Below are 21,264 nucleotides of genomic sequence, written 5' to 3' on the forward strand. Positions count from 1 at the left end.
TGTGTGTGTGTGTATGTATGTATGTATGTATGTATTGTTTGTATGCCTTTTTCCAATTCCTTATGATTATGATTACTTATTATTTTGTGATTACTGGCTTGTTACTTCTACATGAGGTTTTTACTTGTGTTTGTATGCCTTTTTCCAATTCCTTGTGATTTAATCATTTTATATATTATAATTGTTATATTTGACTTGAGTTATTCATATATTGTAGTGTACATTGATGATGGAATTGGAAATACTGTAAAGTCGAAATTGAATTGAATTGAAAATGTCAACATGATATTGTCAAACAATGAGAACCATTGAACACCAATCAATCAGTCAGTCAGTCGATCAACTTTTATTTCGGACGTAGGTAGCCATTCAGATTCACATTCATCACGGAAACTTGTAACGGGCATAATCGCTCATATCAAAACACCAATTCACATTTCATACAGAATTATTAATATCAATACTATAATACATAACAATTTAAAAGATTAAAAACTGCATATGCAAATTACAGAATATCTTCAATCGATAATGAATAATGCAATAGAAAATGCAATTTAAAAACATTGAATATTTCGACATTCAAGTTAGTGGCGTATCTAAAAGTCTTGAAGTGGGGGTGCTCTTGAGGTATGCGCGAAGGTGAAGTGGGAAACTCGATGATCAGTTGAGGGGCGCTAACTTGCAAAATATGGTGATTTAGGTGTATAAATCTATACAGTAGCTTATTCACTACTGTAAAACAAAATGAACAATCGCACTATATGTTTGCATGTTTGCTTTCATATATGCAGGAAAAAGAATCCGATTTTTCTGATGGGAAAGCCTCTTGAGTCAGTGTGTAATAATAGGAAAGTTACCGTAGTTAAGCGCATCGGAAACGCGGTCCGAATTTCGGTTTGGATCCGAAAATTTGGATTTGGTGCAGAATGCACCTTTAAACGTCTCTTAAATGTATCAAGACACCGCTAGTTAAACTTGCATTCACATTATACTCAAAAACTTCCTTTTTCATATTAGGACTAAACAATTACGATGATATAAATACAGTAATACGGAAATGCATTCAAAACTCCTTTATAATATTATAAATCATTAAACAATTTAAATTTATTTAATTGTTTACTTATTTTAATCAATGGTTGTGTCACTTTCATTTCCTCCACTTTCAGTTAGCTGAACTGATCAAATTGCATTTGTAGTCTAATCTCCTTGTACTGTACTTCAACTTTCTCTGTCATACGTTTTGTGCTTAAATTTTTCCTGTTTTATTTATTGATATTAACGGGTTTTTTTTAAATTTTTAAAATACACAAATAGGAAACTTACCGTAGTTAAGCGCATCGGAAACGCAGTCCGAATTTCGGTTTGGATCCGAAAATTTGGATTTGGTGCAGAATGCACCTTTAAACGTCTCTGAAATGTATCAAGACACCGCTAGTTAAACTTGCATTCACATTATACTCAAAAACTTCCTTTTCATATTAGGACTAAACAATTACGATGATATAAATACAGTAATACGGAAATGCATTCAAAACTCCTTTATAATATTATAAATCATTAAACAATTTAAATTTATTTAATTGTTTACTTATTTTAATCAATGGTTGTGTCACTTTCATTTCCTCTACTTTCAGTTAGCTGAACTGATCAAATTTCCTTGTACTGTACTACAACTTTCTCTGTCATACGTTTTGTGGTTAAATTTTTCCTGTTTTATTTATTGATATTAACGGTTTTTTTTTAATTTTTAAAATACACGCAATCTGGATCTGGTGGGTAAAGCCAAGCTCCCAAGGACTCCAAAAGTGTAGAGAATATAAATAACAGGAGGTTCGGACATAGCATTCCATGGCTACGAATTGTCATTACTTTCGTTTATATGAAATCTCCTGCTGCTAAATCATCTTATTCTCTTTCATTTTATTCTATTGTATTTACGGTGGTACACAGCAAACCAAATTCAATTTTAATATGATATATGACAGGTATTATGGTGAGAAAGTATATTGGGAATAAACAATTTTGAGACAGATTAGTGCAAGTTAACAGTGTGAGAACCGGGAAATATAATAATCAATTGCCTAACTAGAGAAACAAAATTCTTTGGATAATCTTATTAGCTGTTTAAGCTTGGCATGTTTACATGAAAAGCATAATCTTCTTTAAGTAGGAGTATGTTCTTACCTATTGCAAGAATCAATGAGTGTTTGTTATTAATAACTTTCCATAGGGGATCTGAATTACATAATTCATGTTGACATGATTCAGGTTCATATATATTAGGAAATTTCGAAATACCCATTATATGATTAAAACCACCACATTTAGATAAATGGCGAGAATGTGATGGAACGATATCCAGAAAATATGAATTTCTTTGCATTTGTAAGGTATAGCTAGAGAAAATATGTTCTATATTCTCTATGGGTATAGCGTATAGATTTTATTTCTGTGGAATGTAAAATTTACATGCAGATCTATAATTGCAAACAACAGGAAATTATTGCAAAGAGTGACTGAGAGAAAAAAATAAATAACCTAGCGCTGTAATGTGTAACTATCTCTATAGTTTATAGAGATAGTATAGAGGTGTTTTTTTAAAGCATGGAGCTGGTTAATGTAACAAGCAAAAGAAGCATCAAACATAGGCATTGTTTTGGACAGCTTAAAACTGAATTTAAATTATAACTTTAGTGTATATTTTGAAGGTTAAATGAATAAATGAAATGAGTTTAAGTATTACTAATCATTTTTCTGTTTCTTTTTTTCATTTCTGTGTCGAAAGAGGTCGCTCGGGGAATTGCCTAATTACTAGCCTAATGATAAGCAAAACCGGATCTAAATTTCACAATGTTACCAATCAGACACTCTTTCGTTTTTAAAGCAATCGGTGTAAATTATAGTCTACAGAGTTTGGGCAAGACTTTGTTATGGTTTATCGCACCCCGCCGCCACGAGAAAAACTGGAAAAATTATTTATCTATTACGCCCGCCACTGCCTTCTGAAATCTCTAAAAATAAGATATGTAGGGCCTATAGGCCTATTTCTTCCTAATAAATTTAAAGCATTTAACCATCCCATGACTACTCTGTTTACATTTCTCTTCCGTCTTTATGTTTTTGGCAAAATTTGCTAAATAGAAAACAAAATTTTATTTTTATTTTTTCCCGTCCTCTGCTGATGACCTTTAAAAAAATAAGTTTGCGCGGAGCAAGGATGATGAAAAGTTTTTTATACTATCCGCGTATTTCGAAATGTTTGCTAAATCCTACAACCTCTATCTAAATGTCATACAGTATTGTGGACAACTTTCATGGCCGGCGGAACCGGGGGGGGGGGGCTGCTCCCTCACTTTTTGGCAAAAAATATATAATGCCTGGAGATTTTTGTATGATCGGAAAGAAATGTAAGAAAGGAAAGAGGGAAGAAGGAGGAGAAGGATAGGAAAGAGAAAGTTTATCCAGTCTCCGACCGAGTTACATTTTCTCGCAATTCACATTGGCGGATCTCGGGTAGGGGGTCATGGGTCCTTACCCCTCCCTTGAGCAACACAAAAAGGGGAAAAAAGAATTTTAGACCTACCTTTTCGGGACCCGTGAGCTGATTTTTTTTATGTTACAATAAGAAAATTAGAATTTTGAAGAACATAAACGTTAAAAACACACTTCAAATGTCGGGAAAGCTCATTTCCCGCCATCTAGAATCAAAATTTTTCCGTTGGAGAACCCCCGGACCACACTTTCTTTTTGGGAATTATCGATTCATAAAAAAAAAATACGCATGCAACTACTCATTTATTAATGTATGTATACACACATAAAATAAAAAATGAGAAGAATTTACCTGACCGTTTTCAAGAGGGGAAAACCTTGGATTTTTAAGAACATAAAAAGTCATTTAAAAGACATTTCAGAAGTCAGGAAAGCTCATTTCCCGCATTCTAGCAATCGAAATTTTTCCTCGGGAACCCGGACCCCATTTTTCTTTGAGGTTCATTGATTCATTGAATCATTTTCAAGAAGGGGAAAACCTTGAATTTTGAAGAACTCAAAAGTAATTAAAAGAAACCTCAGAAATCGGGAAAGGTCATTTCCCGCCTTCTAGGAATAAAAATTTGGCGGACCGCCTTTCTTTTTGGGAATTATGCATTCATGGACAAAAAAATCGTATGCAACTACTCAATTTTTGTTATGTATGTATACACACATAAGGCCTCTACTGTAATGACAATGGGAAAAATTTACCTGACCGTTTTCAAGAGGACCCCCTCCCCCTTTCTTTTTGGGATTTATTGATTCATTGAAAAAAGAATACCGTATACGTATGCAACTACTCATTTTTTTTTTTAGTGCATGTATAGGCCTACACACATAAGGCCTATTTCCTGTAATAACAATGAGAAAAACTTACCTGACCGTTTTCAAGAGGGGAAAATCTTGAATTTTGAAGAACTTAAAAGAAATTAAGACACCTCAGAAGTCGGGAAAGCTCATTTCCCGCCTTCTAGGAATCAAAATTTTCCCGGGGGAGAACCCCGGACCCCCTCCATTTTCTTTGGAGCTTATCGATTCATTGAAAAAAGAATACGTATGCAACTACTAATTTTTTTATGTATGTATCAGGCCTATTTACTGTAATAAGAATGAGAAAGTTTACCTGACCGTTTTCAAGAGGGGGAAAACCTTGATTTGAAGAACAAAGTCATTAGACACCTAGCTCAAAAGTGGAGAACGGTCATTTCCCGCCATCTAGAAATCAAAATTTTCCCGGGGTAGGACCCCCGGATCCCCTTTCGTTTTTGGGAAAAACGTTGACCCCACCCCCTAGGTTTGACTCCAGATCTGCATATTGATTCATATTCCCATTCATCTTATAAGTGGCCCCACTTTGATAAACGTTCCGCCGGCTCTGACTTTATCATCGGTAGCCCATCCGGTACTCCATAATCTTTTAAAGTATAGGCCTACCTCTGTCGGGACCTGTTTAGTGGCCAACACATCACTCTTCATTCCGATTATTTCATGGAGTTATAATAATCCATGGTATTCTAATAGCAACGTTAGTTAAACGCATCTTTTACTTAATTGGTTACCCCCGGGTAAAAGGTTAAAATCACAACCTGTAGAACAAATAGATAGGCCTATCTAACTTATTCGTACACCACTAGGCCTATCCATTAAAATGATTCTTAATCAAAATACAATATCAAATAGGTTTTAGGGTATGATTATAATTATATTGTTGTTGTTGTTGTTTTGTATTAATCCTGCACTTTGTTTTGCGATGTGATGTAGACCTACCAACTGATTTAGTTTCCGAAAAGACACAAATAAAGGATCTTGAATCCATGATGGGATGGGTTATTTTATCTCAAAATCTGAGTTCCTAGAATTTTGATAGTGATTTTAGTCTAGTTAGTTGCAAAGACCTATATTTTTAAAAATTTAATATATGTAATTTTTAATGAATTTGAATGATTTTTGTGTATATCTTTTATGCTATGAGTATTTTGATGGTCTTCAAAAAATAAATGAAATGAAAGGATAGAATTTTGGTTACGCATCAAGATCGAAGGCGCGCTCGGGGAATTCCCTAATGCATGCTGTAATGATTCCAAATCAGAATTGAAGCGGATCGTCGAGAGATAGGCCTAGGCTATATAAATACACTGATGCAGTATTGTAAATGAACATTGCATGCTCCTTCACTTTAAAATTAGTATTAACATTGCTTTCCCTCCAAGACGTAAGTACTTAAAATCACGTAGGCATAGAATTACAAAGATTGGGGAGATTAAATTAATTGAGCACACAGATATTATTATTAGAGGCCTAGCCAAGCCAGGCCTCTAAAAAATCGCCAGGCTGCCTAGCTAGAGTAGTAGTATAGGTCTAGGCCTACGATTTCAAAAGGTCACCCTGGCTGGGGACCAGGCCTAGCCTGTATAGTGGCAGTGTACTGACGAGCATAGCCTAGCCTTTTAAGATGATGTAACTCTGAAGTCTCAACTTAGGGATTTAGTACTGTAGTGTGATGCAGGCACGTCCCTTCTGGCTGGGACATCCAACAATGAATTCAGCAATGAATGTCAGACCTCAGTGCTTACTTTTTAAGAAGTCATTTTACCAGTCCTACTGTATGCCCTAACGCGGTCACTATCGGACTGTTGGCACCAGGATTTGCTGACAAGTCAGAGATGTACAAATTGTCCAACTCCCACCACAAATCACTTGCAAAATTTTTTTTCAAGTATTTGTGAAAGTACCGCATATTCAGTACGATAACATGTCAGGTAGCATCATTTCTTACCATTTTAACACTAAAATAATTTGCAAATGTGATATCAAACACCACACAAATAAAAGTACCGCAGGCCTCCCAAGAATTTAATGATTCACAGAGATTATGGGATTTATGTGGTTAGCACACTCCATTAATCACGCGCCACCCCGTACCTATAAATTTTACATACAGTTACTGGTATACTCGTCTGTAGCTAGTACATTACTGTAAGTAAAAAGCATTGGTCAACTGATTAAATATCATCTAGTTCCTTGTCTCTGTGTGGAGAATAGGGCTTCTAGCATCTCTCCTCCAGGCTCCTCTGTCTTGAGCTGCTACTGCTGCCTCCGACTGCCCACGATTGGTATCCCTGTTGGTTTCTTTCCTTTCCATATTTCTTCTCCAATTTTCCCTTGGCCTTTCCTTCTGCCCTCTGGTGTCCATGTTAAAGCAACTCTTGGTATGTCATTTCTTTCCATGCGTAACACATGTCCAATCCACTTCCATCTCCTGTTTCTTACGATTTCAGTAATGGTTTGAATGTTTGCCCTGTGTCAACTGATTAAATATAGCATAGTTTATGTGTAGATATATTTGAACCAATGACTAGATTTGATGGAGCAGCTCTATTTGTTTACAGGTTGGCCACATGGATTCTGAACAAGAAACCACCACACAGACCATGGAAAGTTTGGACTGTGCCTCCATGGATACTGACGTCATAATGTCCAAGCAGGAAATGGGAGGTTGTGTTATTATTGGTTGATTCCAATTTCAGAATAAATCTATCATTGAAAAATATTAATTGTTGCAGTTTACAAACCTCTTTTCCGGCTTTTTTTTAGAGCCATTCCACTTAATAAATAGGAAATTGTAAAAAAAAAAGTAATTAAATATGGTAAAAAAATGATATAGTAATGAATAATAAATTATTTTTAAAGGATAATGAAATAATTCCAAAGTAACTAAAAGATTACAGAAATCATATGGTGTGGCAAATAGGCAGAAAGATCTATGGAGACCACCTTAGAACACCCTAGATAAAGAACAATAAAACAAACATAGTTTTTTTCTTTCCTGTAGAAGTATGTATGTGCATATACATCAGTTGTAAATGTAATTAGTGACCACTAGGGAAAATCAAAATTCAATATTGGGTCTAAAAAATCCCAAGATTGCTTTTAAAAACCCAAGATTCGCATAATATTAGTACTGTATATAAACTTCATTTAAAAGTCCTTCATTTTAAAGCTTTTTCAATGAATCATATTCTGTACAGTATTTTGTACCTGTCTCTTATACACATCTAGAGAAACTCGTTCGCTTTGGGCCATACTATTAGAAAATTTGAAAAACTATTACTCTGTGTGTCCGTGGAAAATCCTTTTTGGTGATTAAAACGTGATATCCTTTCCTCTGGCATTGTATGTTAGGCCAAAAGTTTGAAGTTTGTGCGCAATTTCACCCATTCGATATTAACAAATTTAGTACTTCACACAGTACATTAGGCCTACCAGGCCTTATTATATAAAAGGGCATAATCGATCTTTACAGAGTGTCTAATTGATCTGTCAATTTTATACCAGAGGGGCCTACAGTATTGCATAGGAGTATTTAACAATAAGAAAATTGGGAAAACAGTTTCCTTTGAAATTTACTTAAGCGAGTGTATATGAAACCGGGTCTATGGCAACTATAATTTGATACTACGGTTAGAAGTGTAGAGATACGGAGCTATTAAAAACTGTTGCATTCTAAATGATTACAAGATGACCAAGCATATGAATGAATCAGTCTAAAATGATATTCAAAGATATTACACTGTACAGCTAACCGCTAATGTTTGTTTTGCATGTCTATTACACACCGTCACTCACAAACGTATGCAAAAATTGGTCCTAAAATTTGAAAAGTTGACCATTAAAATCTATTGTAAAAATTTATTTAAATCCGTACACCGATTTTGTTTCAAGTTGTTTGTTTTCAATATTATAGCTGTTTCTTTACGATGACAATGTTTTGAAATCGTACTGTATAACACTCCAAAATTTGTTTTATGGGCAAACAACAGAAGGCTCTAAATTTTTAGAAGTTGACCAAGCGTGTTGCTGCATCATTATTTTTCAGTTACGATCACTATTCAGGTAGAGAGCAGCTGTTTCGTTACCGGTTGGTACATTTCTTACAAACATTCAGCCAAAGGCCATTGAAAGATTTTATCGATGTTTGCCATGATCCTTATGTGAGCTATCGAGTCATGGTTTACCGGAGTTGCGTTCAATTTAAATCTCCGAACTTCTGAAGCTGAGATATTCTAGAATGTAGGCTTGTATTGTAGGCTACAATTTAAAAACGGGTGACCAAATAATGAATTAGGTGCTAAATTTTGATTTAAAGTTAAAAACAGACATTCCGTCCGAGTGGGACTCATTCAAAAATTCTAGGGGGTTCGCTAGAAAACAGGGGGGTTCGCTAGAAAAGGGGGGTTCGCCCGAACCATAAAAACCCCCCCTGGCTACGGGCCTGTTTCCTTTCCACATTTCTCCAATTTTCCCTTGGCCTTTCCTTCTGCCCTCTGGTGTCCATGTTAAAGCAACTCTTGGTATGTCATTTCTTTCCATGCGTAATACATGTCCAATCCACTTCCATCTCCTGTTTCTTACTATTTCAGTAATGGTTTGAATGTTTGCCCTGTGTCAACTGATTAAATATAGCATAGTTTATGTGTAGATATATTTGAACCAATGACTAGATTTGATGGAGCAGCTCTATTTGTTTACAGGTTGGCCACATGGATTCTGAACAAGAAACCACCACACAGACCATGGAAAGTTTGGACTCAAACTGTGCCTCCATGGATACTGACGTCATAATGTCCACGCAGGAAATGGGAGGTTGTGTTATTATTGGTTGATTCCTATTTCAGAATAAATCTATCATTGAAAAATATTAATTGTTGATGTTTACAAACCTCTTTTCCGGCTTTTTTTAGAGCCATTCCACTTAATAAATTATGACGTCAGTATCCATGGACTCAAACTGTGCCTCCATAGATACTGACGTCATAATGTCCACGCAGGAAATGGGAGGTTGTGTTATTATTGGTTGATTCCTATTTCAGAATAAATCTATCATTGAAAAATATTAATTGTTGCAGTTTACAAACCTCTTTTCCGGCTTTTTTTTAGAGCCATTCCACTTAATAAATAGGAAATTGTAAAAAAAAAAGTAATTAAATATGGTAAAAAAATGATATAGTAATGAATAATAAATTATTTTTAAAGGATAATGAAATAATTCCAAAGTAACTAAAAGATTACAGAAATCATATGGTGTGGCAAATAGGCAGAAGGATCTATGGAGACCACCTTAGGACACCCTAGACAAAGAACAATAAAACAAACAAGAACGTTTTTTTCTTTCCTGTAGAAGTATGTATGTGCATATACATTAGTTGTAAATGTAATTATTCTTCAGTACAGTGGCTGAAGTAATGTGCAATGTACATGACACAACACACAATTGTATTAATAGTATTGTATCAATTGAAAGCTCTTAAACTAAACTAATATTTAGTAGTTCTTTGTTTTCCAATTCTTGACAGTGTGTTAGATGGCCATTTAGCAAGATACTAAGTATAGTATAAACCTGGCTGTATTCAACCAGTTTAAGACCATTAATACCTCAGCACTTTGGATTCACTGCTCATCTTTGAAGAACACTCTAGTGTTTTTTTTTTTAGTATTTTGAATAAGCAATTTAATTTATTCATTCTTTTTTTCAAGAATGTGATGAAAATACGCAAGAAAACATCAGCTCGAAAGAAACTGAACCAGAAAAACTTATCCAATGTGAAAAAAAGGAAACAAGTGAAAGTAAAAGAAGAAAACAAGATAAGTTTGAAGATGGGGAAGAAAAGGAGGTAAAAATGTTAGAAGATGAAAATGATGATACCAAAGAGCAAACCATTGAACATAAAATGAGAAAACAAACTGAAGCTGAAGATGCAAAGGAAAAGGAGAAAGAGAACCATTTAAAAGATGATAAAGAAGAAGAGGAGAAAATGTCAGAAGGTGAAAATGATGATACAAAAGAGCAATCCAATGAAAATGAAAAGAAAAAGCAGGCTGAAGCTGAAAATGTGAAGGAAACAAAGGAAGAAAAAATTTTTAAAAATGATAAAGAAGAGGATAAAATGTCAGAAGATGGAAATGATGATACAAAAGAGCAATCCAATGAAAATGAAAAGAAAAAGCAGACTGAAGCTGAAAATGCAAAGGAAACAAAGGAAGAAAAAAATTTTAAAAATGATAAGGAAGAGGATAAAATGTCAGAAGATGGAAATGATGTTACAAAAGAGCAGTCCAATGAAAATGAAAAGAAAAAGCAGACTGAAGCTGAAAATGTGAAGGAAACAGAGAAAGAAAAAAATTTAAAAGATGATAAAGAAGAGGAGAAAATGTCAGAATATGGAAATGATGATACAAAAGAGCAATCCAATGAAAATAAAAAGAGAAAACAAACTGAAACTGAAGACATGAAGGAAACAGAGGAAGAAAAAAAATTAAAGGATGATAAAGAAGAAGAGGAAAAAATGTCAGAAGATGAAAATGATACAAAAGACCAATCAAATGAAAATAAGAAGAGCAAACAAACTGAAGATATAAAGGAAGAGGAGAAAGTACATAATTTAAAAGATGATGAAGATTTAAGTGAAGAAGAGAAATTTGAGGAGATAAAATTTCCAGATACTCTGGAAGGCTTCAATTATAAATTTAATTCAGGTTTGCTTTCATGTTGATCTTTTCTTTATTATGAGGTTTGCCACTGTCTCTTATACACATCTAGATGTGTATAAGAGACAGGTAATTAAATATGGTAAAAAAATGATATAGTAATGAATAATAAATTATTTTTAAAGGATAATGAAATTCTGTTGAATTACCTTGCAGTGACTAAAAAAAGAAAATTTTAATATATTCGTATTCTCCACATTATAAGCTTTAAAATGATAGTTTTTTTTAATTTAAATTGATTTATTTTCTTTAAATTAAGAGTGATTTGATTTATAGTTCTCATATACATTGGTCTATTATCTATTTTTAATTTATTTGATTATTTTATTTAGGCTATTTTATTCCCTTTGTTGTTTTAATGTCTTTTTTGCCTATTGTTTTTTAATCTTGCTCATTCATTTACATCTTTAATTGTAATTTAATTTTAATTTTTATATTAAGTTTTTTATTTAATTTTGAATTAATTCTTTATGTAAATTTTGAATTGAGAGGTTGTTATTTATTTTACTGTAATTTAATTAGTTTAATACACTCTTTTGTTTTGTTTTACTATGTGTATTGAGGGTCCCTAATGATCAGCTTTGGCTGGATGGCCCACCCTCATTAAAGATTGTTGAAATAAATAAATAAATAAATAGTTAATCGACTTAAATTTGCCATATGAGCAAATATGATGAAGAAACTTAAGTAAGTATTACCAAAGTATACAGTATTGCCACATTCTTATGCTATTTACTCAGTTTAACATTATAGCAACAGTATGCTGGCTTTTCGATGGCATATCTCAAATGTTATGTGTGTGATCTAATCAAATCTAAGATAAATTCTGATTAAAAAATGAAACCAATCATCATTTTATTGTAATCAGTGAAGCGGTTTTTATTATCTAATTTAATTTTTTGTCACAATGTCCCAAGTAAGGCAAAAACATATAAAAATGTGTTTGGTACTCTCAAATTTAATTATTAAAACTTACAAAGTTAAAATCTGCTAGTATTTGGGCTTTGGTAAAAATATATTTTTCAAACAAAAGAAAGCCAACCCTGCATTTTGAAGATGTATTATGGGTTGGTTTGCACTATGCAAAGTGTATTTTTCTACATATTAATATAGTAGATGCATTAAATAATGGTGGTTTATTCATATAAGATGCATATTAGTCATTAAATTCTAGAACAGAACTTCCATCTACTAATACAAAAAAAAAAATATTCTCGGTAGGTCTGGCTGTCTGCTCTCTTTGAAATGTGAAACAATTTCGGTAGATGTAGAAAATTGAAAATAATGATTTATCCACCTACACATCTTAAATGCAAAGGAAAAAATATATATAAATATATAAACTATGTATAGTGAAAATGGTTTATAATTTTCTTTATGATTTTCATTATTATTCTATTATTGTTCATTATTATATGTATATTTATATATCTTTTGAAAATACGTTTTCACATGTTGGCTATTTTATATAAAATATTTGTAATTTATTATAATTTGTCTTATTGATAAATTATAACAATTAATTTAAAGATTATAATAATAATTAAAAATTCTAAATAGATGGTCAACTTCGAGATACAGAAACCGATGAACCATTCCAGTTTGTTATAAAGCCTGATGATCACTACTATAACCAGAAACGTTATGAAGCCCTTGGAGAAATTCTGAACAACCATGTCTATGATTTGTTGGAATCGGAATGCAATTTGAAAAGAATCCCAGTTCCTGTGAGTATATCATAAAAGTAGTAGTACCCAGTGGTGGATCCAGGAATTTGAAATAGAGGGGGCCCAGGGAGGAACTGTGAGAGATGAAGAGTCTGTACCACCTCAGCCCCACCAAGGTTGGGGCTGAGGTAAGAAAATTTACTATTATTTCACCTTTAGTAGGCCAGAAAATTGCACTCTCAGACTTAAAATTTTAATTTAATTTTCTTTTTCCCCCAATTTTGAGAAATTTAGGGGGTCTTGGGCCCCCCTTGAATCCGATACTGGTAACTATAATTCTAAGACAACAAGCCAATTCATAGTTCAAACTGTGCATGCCTGTATCCAAGGGAAGTCAACATAATCCTATGTTGTGTATGTTTGTTGATTGATCTTGATATAGCCATGCGCATTTCAAACTTTGAATTGTTGTCTTAGAATTATATTTTTGTTTTCATTGAATTATTTATCTGTTAATTGCCACTGCTAGTTTCACATGAACCTACATATAATGCCACTTCTGGAAGCCCACACATTTTTTCTATTAACTTCTGTTTTCTTCTGCAGTACCTGTCTACCACCACTGTTCTCTTCCAAGTGTCACCTGCCGCTTTTGCAAATATAACCTGTAACCAGCCCAAATTTCCATACCCTCTAACTAATTACGATCTAATTTGTGTGGCATCTATTTGTAGGTGACAGTATAAAAATGTATGGGCCACCTTCACCTTCGGTCAATCAAATCATCATTTTTTCAAAAATTATTTTATATATTTTTATCATACTTTTCAAAGCTTGACACAGACAAAGATGCTGTTAAAGGAGAGCCAAAGAGCTTTGTGTTTGCCAGCGAAAATGCTCTTACGACTACAGGCAAGTTGATGATATTGATTCATGGTAGTGGCGTCGTCCGTGCGGGACAGTGGGCCAGGAGGCTCATTATCAATGATTGTCTGGACAGTGGAACACAAATACCTTATATTAAAAGAGCAAAGGAGGTAATACTGTAATAAATTGCAGTTTTCTTATTTCCTAATGCCACAAGCTTTGGTTCAAACTGTGTATTCATGTGGAGTTTTATTCCAAACTTAGAGAAAAAAAAAAAAAAAAAAAAAAATATATATATATATATATATATAAATATGAATGATTTTTTTTTACCATTTTATAGCTATTATTTTACTCTCTAACACTGTATTAATAACTCAAAATTGATTTTTGTGACGAGTGACTGGTTTTGCTTGTCTTTGCCACATATATAATAATGATTGCGGTACATGATGCGATAGAGATATTTAGAGATGTTCTCAACCAACAACTCTAATTCTAAGACTACCACCACCTGTAGTGGTGGCAGATTGCTATAAAACAGTCTTCCCTAAGACTGCTTTGAGCATCGAAACGCAAACAAGCACTCTCTGGTAACGTAAAATTGAGGGCGACGTAATGCATGCTCGATGCACGCAAATGTATTAAAATGAACGTAAATAAACGTAGACCTGTTTTGACAGATGTTGAGAAGCGTGTGGAATATTCGTCATTGTATTCTCCGACTTTGACGATTTAGGTCTTGCCATTGCACTGTTGAATCAGCAGAACGCCATAATGAAAATGATTCAAGACCGTTTTAAGCCTCCTTCGATTAGGCTTTAAAATTTAAGACGGCTAATGTCACGATTATAGCCGGCTAACCATTAAGACCGCCTAAGACCGCTTATAGCAATTTGCCCCAGTTCTTTTCAGAACTATTTACTTGATGTACAGTACCGCAAGCATTAATACTTCGCCATGCAAACCTTCAAACGATATATATGAATACTTGCACCTAGAAATGTAGTGTGAAACACTTCACAACTGTCGACAGTGCAAGCTGGGGTACTGTATATAAGGCTGGCTGACCGAGAATGTTGAGTGTGTGGCTCAAATTTGTGAGGTTCAGAACCTGAATGGAAATTGCTGCACCAAACCGCCCTCTTGGAGTTTATCCTCATTTGGAATAAACTGAGGATTCACTGTGATACAGAATCCTGGGAAGAGCAACATTTCTACTGAATTTCTTTATGAAAATTTCTCTTGTAATATAATATTTCCACTGCTACCTGGGGGTCAAATTCAACCTTACTGATTAGAGCACAGTGTGGAGGCAAGCACCTAGGTTCAAAAATAAAGTTGAAAATTTGTTTCGTCTTTTAGATTTAAATGGAACAAAAATATGGCTTACTCATTAAAAATGTTTTCTAATATTTGATAATGAAAAATATGAATCATTGTGTTTTTTGTACATAGGAAGGATATGAAGTTCTTGTGTTAAACACGAATGAGAATGAAAGTAAAGATGGACAAGAAATAAGGGTGAGTCATAGAGTTATTCTAAGAATACTATGCTTGACATGTATGTTTTATCTCCATCATATCTGCCAACTAATGGGCATAGGTGGGGCTGGGGCTGGAGGGGGTGTGTGCAGGGATGCGAACACCACCACCCCAACCCCCATGGCAGCAAATTAGTTCTGCTAAGTGGGTTAAAATATTAAAAATGAAAATTAAGTTTTCATTGAAATAGGGATTTAGTTCCGGCATTCTCGGATTTTGTTTCTCACCCTCTAGTCCAAAACCAGCCTACACCGCTGCAACTTGCACTAGACCTCCCTTGTGGAAGGAATAGCTGGAGCAGCGTCACTTCACTGCAGTGGTGGATTGAAGCCTAAGGGTAATGAAAAATGAAAATTACAATGATAATTTTGTTTTTGTCTTTCAGGGAAGTGAAACACCGGTCAAACATGCCTTATATGTTTTTCAGCACTTACTCAAGCAAACAGCGCCTTCTAAACATATTGCTATTGTTGCTCATAGTTATGGCGGGTGTGTTGTGTTAAGTCTTGTAAGTGTGTTCTCAAAACTCTCTCTACATATTCTTTAGAGAAGCTGTGTAAAAAGAATAATAATGGTGCACAAGATTGCTTTAGGTTAGCATTAAAAAACTACGGAAATACAATATTGCAGATGTATCCCCCCTACCCACCACACACCAAATTATGCTGTTTTCGGGAGTGGGGGTTGTACAAGAGCAATTCTCTGTTTATAAAATAAATTATTTCAACTTTATTGTGGCCAATATAAAGGCAATTTTCCAATTCCAAGCTACTTTTTAGGATTTTTTTTTTAGTGACTTAAGCTTACTTATTTAATTACTGTATACCTTAATGCTTTTGACTGAGATAAAGTAGAGATGGGCTTATACCCATGAATTATGGTAATTTCAAACATATATATTATGGTTGAGGTTCATCTGCAACATCTATGGATATGTGGTTTGCACGTGATAATACAAAGATATACCACAATGTGCATATAGATAATACAGTGGCACTATACAAAATGCATACTTATAGTTATATATTTTAGACAAACAATAAAATAATCAACTAATAATAATAAAAATAAAATTAAGAACTATCATATAATTTCATACAAGGTGTGTGTCTCACAGGCAGTCAGAGAGACCTAGAATTTAATCTTTAGGATGAATGCCACAATTCCTCTAGGCTCATAAACCATTTTAACCTAGGGGATTGTCTCCCGGTGTACCGCTCAATCACCACCAGAAGGACCCCACTGGAGTCTTCTTCTAGACTTTTGTTGGCTATCCTTGGTGTTTACACCGAATAAATTCAGTCCAATCCAATCCAACCTATCACATTATATCTAACTTTTCTAATATATATATTATTATATCTAATATTTTTTTTGAATCTTGAAACATTCCAGATTGAAAAGAATTTATTAGATAAGTCAGTGTTTGCAATTGCGTTTACTGACTCTGTTCACCAGCTCCAGTACCAATTGAACAGTCCAATGCACCAGTCTTGGCTTATTCAGGTAATGTACAGCTCCCGCAATTTTTAGTGGTGCAAGTTAAAAAGTAACATTTATATTTTATTTCCTTCACATTCAATTTTATCTCAGTTGCCCACTGCATTGCAAAATGTAATGCTTTATAAACTAATACTGTACTCAATATACACGAGAAAAACATGTTAGACGGATGGATGCTGAATAATACACATACTTCCCCGAGATATTCTGATTAAAATCACCGTCATCTTCACATGAGTGAAATTAATTTAACGTCGGTAAATGTCTGTACAGTTGACAGAGACGGATTCAGAGGTCCCCGCTGGCTCTAGAAAGGGTGTCTTTTTTTTAACTGGCACTAAATGCAATCAGGGTCAGTGCTAATGAACAGAAATTTTGTCTCAAGTTGGAACAAAACAACTTCTGCTTAAAATGGTATTTCTTAAAAGATCTACTTTGATTTTTCTGCACATGGTGATTAATTCATATTTTATATAATTAAATTTATGTCATGAAAATTTTTTGTTCATCCTGAGACCATAGAAAAGCACATCAAGTTGAGACACATACTTGCACATATTTATTTTATATCTAAATAGCGGGCTAGAAATTGGGTGTCCTGTGACAAGGAACTTGATGAAAAACTACAATTTTTGTCGTATAAAAGAGATGTCGATCGTTATTCAGCTGGTAAGTTGAATTGAACCCTACCTTCAATCATGCTAACAATTTTAACTTTTTTTAGCATTCTCACCACTCCATGGGTGACAATACCTCATTCTCCATTCCTTATTCTCATCTTCACCTCTACATTCTTCATAAATGATACTCCACCTTGCCTCTGTTTCTCATACTTTACACACCATTTATTATTCAATTTACAGGTACGACAAAACATGAAGAGACGTCATGGAAAGCAATGGAGTCGATCTTTGAATATTTAAAGACTAAAGAACCCAAACAATTGCAGAAAAAGAAACCAGTAGCTACCAAAAATGTGGAATCAAAGGAAGTTGACACCAAGGAGGAAAAACACGAGGAGCAAAATCCTAAGAGAAAAAAGTCTGATGAGAAAAAATGATAGATTATAAATCTTAAAATTTGTGAATATTTTAATTGGCATGTCATCAAATGACAGATGTGAGGTCGACAATTTGTTCATGTTTGCTTAATCACCTAATTGAGTCACTAAACTATTATTAGACTCAAGTTTATTTTTGTTTGTTTTTTTTAATTCACAAGGCTCTTGAAGCTACTACTGTACTAAGTAAAAGGGTACTGTACATAATAGGTTTGTAGCTGTAGACAGCTAAGGGAGGGTGATAGATATTATAAGGGTATGTGAGTGGTAAAATTGGTGAACTCTTAAACAGTAAGAGCTAAAGGAACTTTTCGTTGATGAGCTATGCTTGATACGATTATTACAACATGTTCATAACCATAATTTGTTTGTATGAAAGTACCTGTGGGTTAGATTTGTGCCTATACCATATGGTCTAGTGGTATGGTACTCGCCTTGATAGCGAGAGGCTGCAGTTTCGGATACTGGCAGAGACACTTTATTATACAATGAAAAAGGATCTTTTTGTTGGAAGGGCTATACAATTATAACACATTTTTACTATTACCAGCATAGCCTAAATCTAAGATGAAATGGCACATAATTAATTATGGTTATATGATTGCCCCTGCTAAGGACCTTGCACCCTCACTAATTTGATTGTAAGAGGTCATTATTTTGTAAAGTAAAAAAAACTTGTGTGGTAAATTTGTTGCATGAACATTCACCGTTGTTTTATAATCTAAAGATCAATGCCAGAGTATTGATAATATTGTAACTGAATTCATCTTTTCATGAAGATCATTTTTAATGAAGAACACTATCAATATTCAAAATAAATTAGTAAATTACAAATGCATTATTTTAACGTATGTTGTTTAATGACCAGAAGTGTATTAAATACATTTTGTAAACACATGACATATAGTATCCCTCAGAATGTCATTGAGAGATTGACATGAGCTAAAACCTCTGTAAAACTGGATTTTAAACACAGATAGATGATAAGTCTAAAGTGCTATATGTTAAGAGTTGGGTGTCTACAAAAACACAGATATCAGGGGCGGATCCAGGATAGATCTGCTGGGGTTACACCTACAAGGACCTTGGGTCTGAGGGAGGAGGGGTATACCCCCACCCCGATTGGCTGGGGGCCGCCAAGGGCCCCAGGAAGCTTTGCATTTACCACATATCAAAACAACTTTGGACGGTTTAATAAAGGAAGCAAATACAGTTGTATTGTCAGCATTGTTGGTATTTACTTGCATAGACACAGTAATATGATGCACTGGGCAATGAACAATACTAGATGGTAGGCCCATTTTTCGAGTATCTAGATACCGGTAATCAAACAAAACATAAAAAATGGTCCTTAAATCTGGCTATTAACCATCTATGTATGCAGCATCTGCATTTAAAATGATATAAATGAACTTTTATACCCTTTTTTGAGTATTTGATCACTAGTATATTAAAATGATAAAAAACTTGACTATTAATATAAACGATAGACCTACACGATACAATATATGATATTTGCATTTTGGTATTCGATCTACTGATTGAAAAACGTTCCAAAAGACAAATCGGCGTCGGGGATATAATGTGTTCGTGTGAATTGAGCAGAAAAGTGAATACTTTCTGTCGGTGATTTTCTTGAACAATGTAAAGATGTAATTATCATTGTTATTTAGTTTAATTATTAATAATTATTATTATTATTATTATTATTGTAGTTGTTATCAAACTTAGGCCATAGGCCTAGTTATTTTTTTCTTTTAATATTTTTAAAAGAGGGCGTGGCGGCTGCCAATGATGGGGGACGAGCGGCCACTTCTCCCCTGCTAGAGACCTGCCACTCAGTGCAGATATCTGAGTTTTAAAACTAGGAAACTGAGATCTGAGTTTCTAGATCTGAGTTTTTAGACACCCTGTAAGAGTCGATTGAATTGGCCTACAACAATGAGTTATTTCCCACGAGTCCAGATTTCACGAGGGATGGTTAGTCGGAAGAGACCAGATGCCCAGTCCTGATGAGGCTAATTAAAGAAAGGCCTACGTTTATGCTTCAACAATATAATTAATTATTGGGGTTGTTACATTTTATATACTTTTGTAGTAAAACATGTTCAAATTACTTTAGTGGTTTAATTGGATTTGTGTATGTTTCCACAGACTGTTTACATTTAATATATTTCTTTATTCATTTTAAATGCCCTACAAAATATTGCAATAACATAAAAATATTTATAAAACATTTAAGACAGATGGGGAACACAGACCATCAACCGCTAGCCCCTACGGATACAAAAACACTGAAAAAGTATAAAGGAAAAAACGAATATAGGCCTATCCTTAGAGTTCAATGTATACTGCTTCCGAATAAGGTACGCAGTGACGTCGTTTGAAGGCCTACTTGGGGAGGGAATTCCAAGCTATCAAGACTCTGTTAAAAAATGAAATTTGAATATACCAGGGAGTTGTTATTTCGATACCTTGGGCGGATCCAGCATTTTTCAAACGGGGGTGCAGGGGCATAACGTACTCAGAATAGATAAGTGAGTAGCGGTAATTAGCGCAATTTTCAATATATGCATTGAAATTAAATTTTACATGCCTCCTACTGGATACGATGAGTCCCTGAACATAAAATCGAGAACGAGGAATTAGGCCTATCATGAGATGCAAAGCAAGAACAATATATGTAAAGATATATAAGAATCATGAATTTCGATTTCACCCTCCCCCATGTAAAAGAGGATGAGATCACTGTTTCTCCTTTCAAGTGTCTCAATTTCAGTCTTCAAAGATGGTCGTCACAGAAACATTCATAGTTATAAATAGCATACTGGTTAATTTGCTCGTTACATTTAGGCTAAATATTATGGTGATTTAGAAACATGCGAGATTCAGTGCCAGGGGCGGATCTAGAATTTTACAAACGTTGGGGGTGGGTAAGCACATAATATTATATGCATTGAAATTTTTAAAAATTAGTGTTAGCACGTGCCCCCCCCCCCCCCTTACTGGATCTGCCCTTGAGTTCTCACAGGATTTCAAACCAGGGATCAAGCGAGATTTTGACTAGGCCAGTTTTGAATGTGTGAGCAAAATCAATATCTGGTTGAAGACTCGGTGATTAGAAAATTAGAAGTGTCTGTAGATTCTTATAAAACGATATAAATACGCAATTTTGTAGTGGTACACTGAGGAGGGACTCATAGGGATATGGATATACTCTGTGCGAATCGCAAAAAGGAAAAACTTGCACGTTAATCATATTCATAGGCTTATCTTCTTTTTATCTCTACTTTATTAGTAATTCCAATTATGGATATGACTGTATCTCTCGATGGTAGCGTTATCATTTTATTATATTCAATTAAAATTAACAAAAAAACGACTTGCCAAACACAATTCTTTGGATTATAAGCTACATTTTTTAAAAGGTTAGGCTTATTCGCTTTCAATTAAATACTGTATAAGCCTGCAATAATTTCATGCAAAACATTCTCCCCAATAGGCCTAACTGGTTTTTTTTTTCGCGACTGTGAAAAA

The 21,264-nt window shown here is 34.2% G+C and overlaps 1 protein-coding gene across 3 annotated transcripts; it reads left to right on the forward strand.

Moving 5' to 3' along the window:
• Positions 1-5,595: 5,595 nt before the first annotated feature.
• LOC117109326 (cotranscriptional regulator FAM172A-like) lies at positions 5,596-19,841 on the forward strand. Of its 3 annotated transcripts, none has more exons than XM_033251597.1 (10): positions 5,596-5,752; positions 6,930-7,035; positions 10,075-11,073; positions 12,646-12,812; positions 13,586-13,789; positions 15,078-15,143; positions 15,550-15,672; positions 16,560-16,670; positions 17,246-17,336; positions 17,531-19,841. In XM_033251597.1, exons 1-10 carry the CDS (start codon positions 5,693-5,695, stop codon positions 17,725-17,727), a joined length of 2,124 nt encoding a protein of 707 aa, XP_033107488.1. In that variant the 5' UTR covers positions 5,596-5,692; the 3' UTR covers positions 17,728-19,841. The 3 variants fall into 3 exon arrangements, with proteins under 3 accessions (XP_033107488.1, XP_033107489.1, XP_033107487.1); XM_033251596.1 differs by lacking the exon at positions 6,930-7,035 and adding an exon at positions 9,072-9,183 and having other exon boundaries at positions 5,621-5,752; XM_033251598.1 differs by lacking the exon at positions 6,930-7,035 and having other exon boundaries at positions 5,600-5,752.
• Positions 19,842-21,264: the final 1,423 nt, after the last annotated feature.

This window comes from Anneissia japonica, unplaced genomic scaffold, assembly GCF_011630105.1.
Source record: "Anneissia japonica isolate Jap-2015-1 unplaced genomic scaffold, ASM1163010v1 scaffold288010_len917306_cov203, whole genome shotgun sequence".
In the NCBI taxonomy this organism is placed as follows: Eukaryota; Metazoa; Echinodermata; class Crinoidea; order Comatulida; family Comatulidae; genus Anneissia; species Anneissia japonica.

What these genes read in the sequence shown, in the direction of transcription:
- LOC117109326 (XM_033251596.1), top strand. Translation starts at nt 5,693, where the DNA reads ATGAACATTGCATGCTCCTTCACTTTAAAATTAGTATTAACATTGCTT. An exon ending in CATTGCTTTCCCTCCAAGAC is followed by an intron (nt 5,753 to 9,071) that starts GTAAGTACTTAA and finishes ATTTGTTTACAG; the next exon opens with GTTGGCCACATGGATTCTGA. An exon ending in CAATTATAAATTTAATTCAG is followed by an intron (nt 11,074 to 12,645) that starts GTTTGCTTTCAT and finishes AATTCTAAATAG; the next exon opens with ATGGTCAACTTCGAGATACA.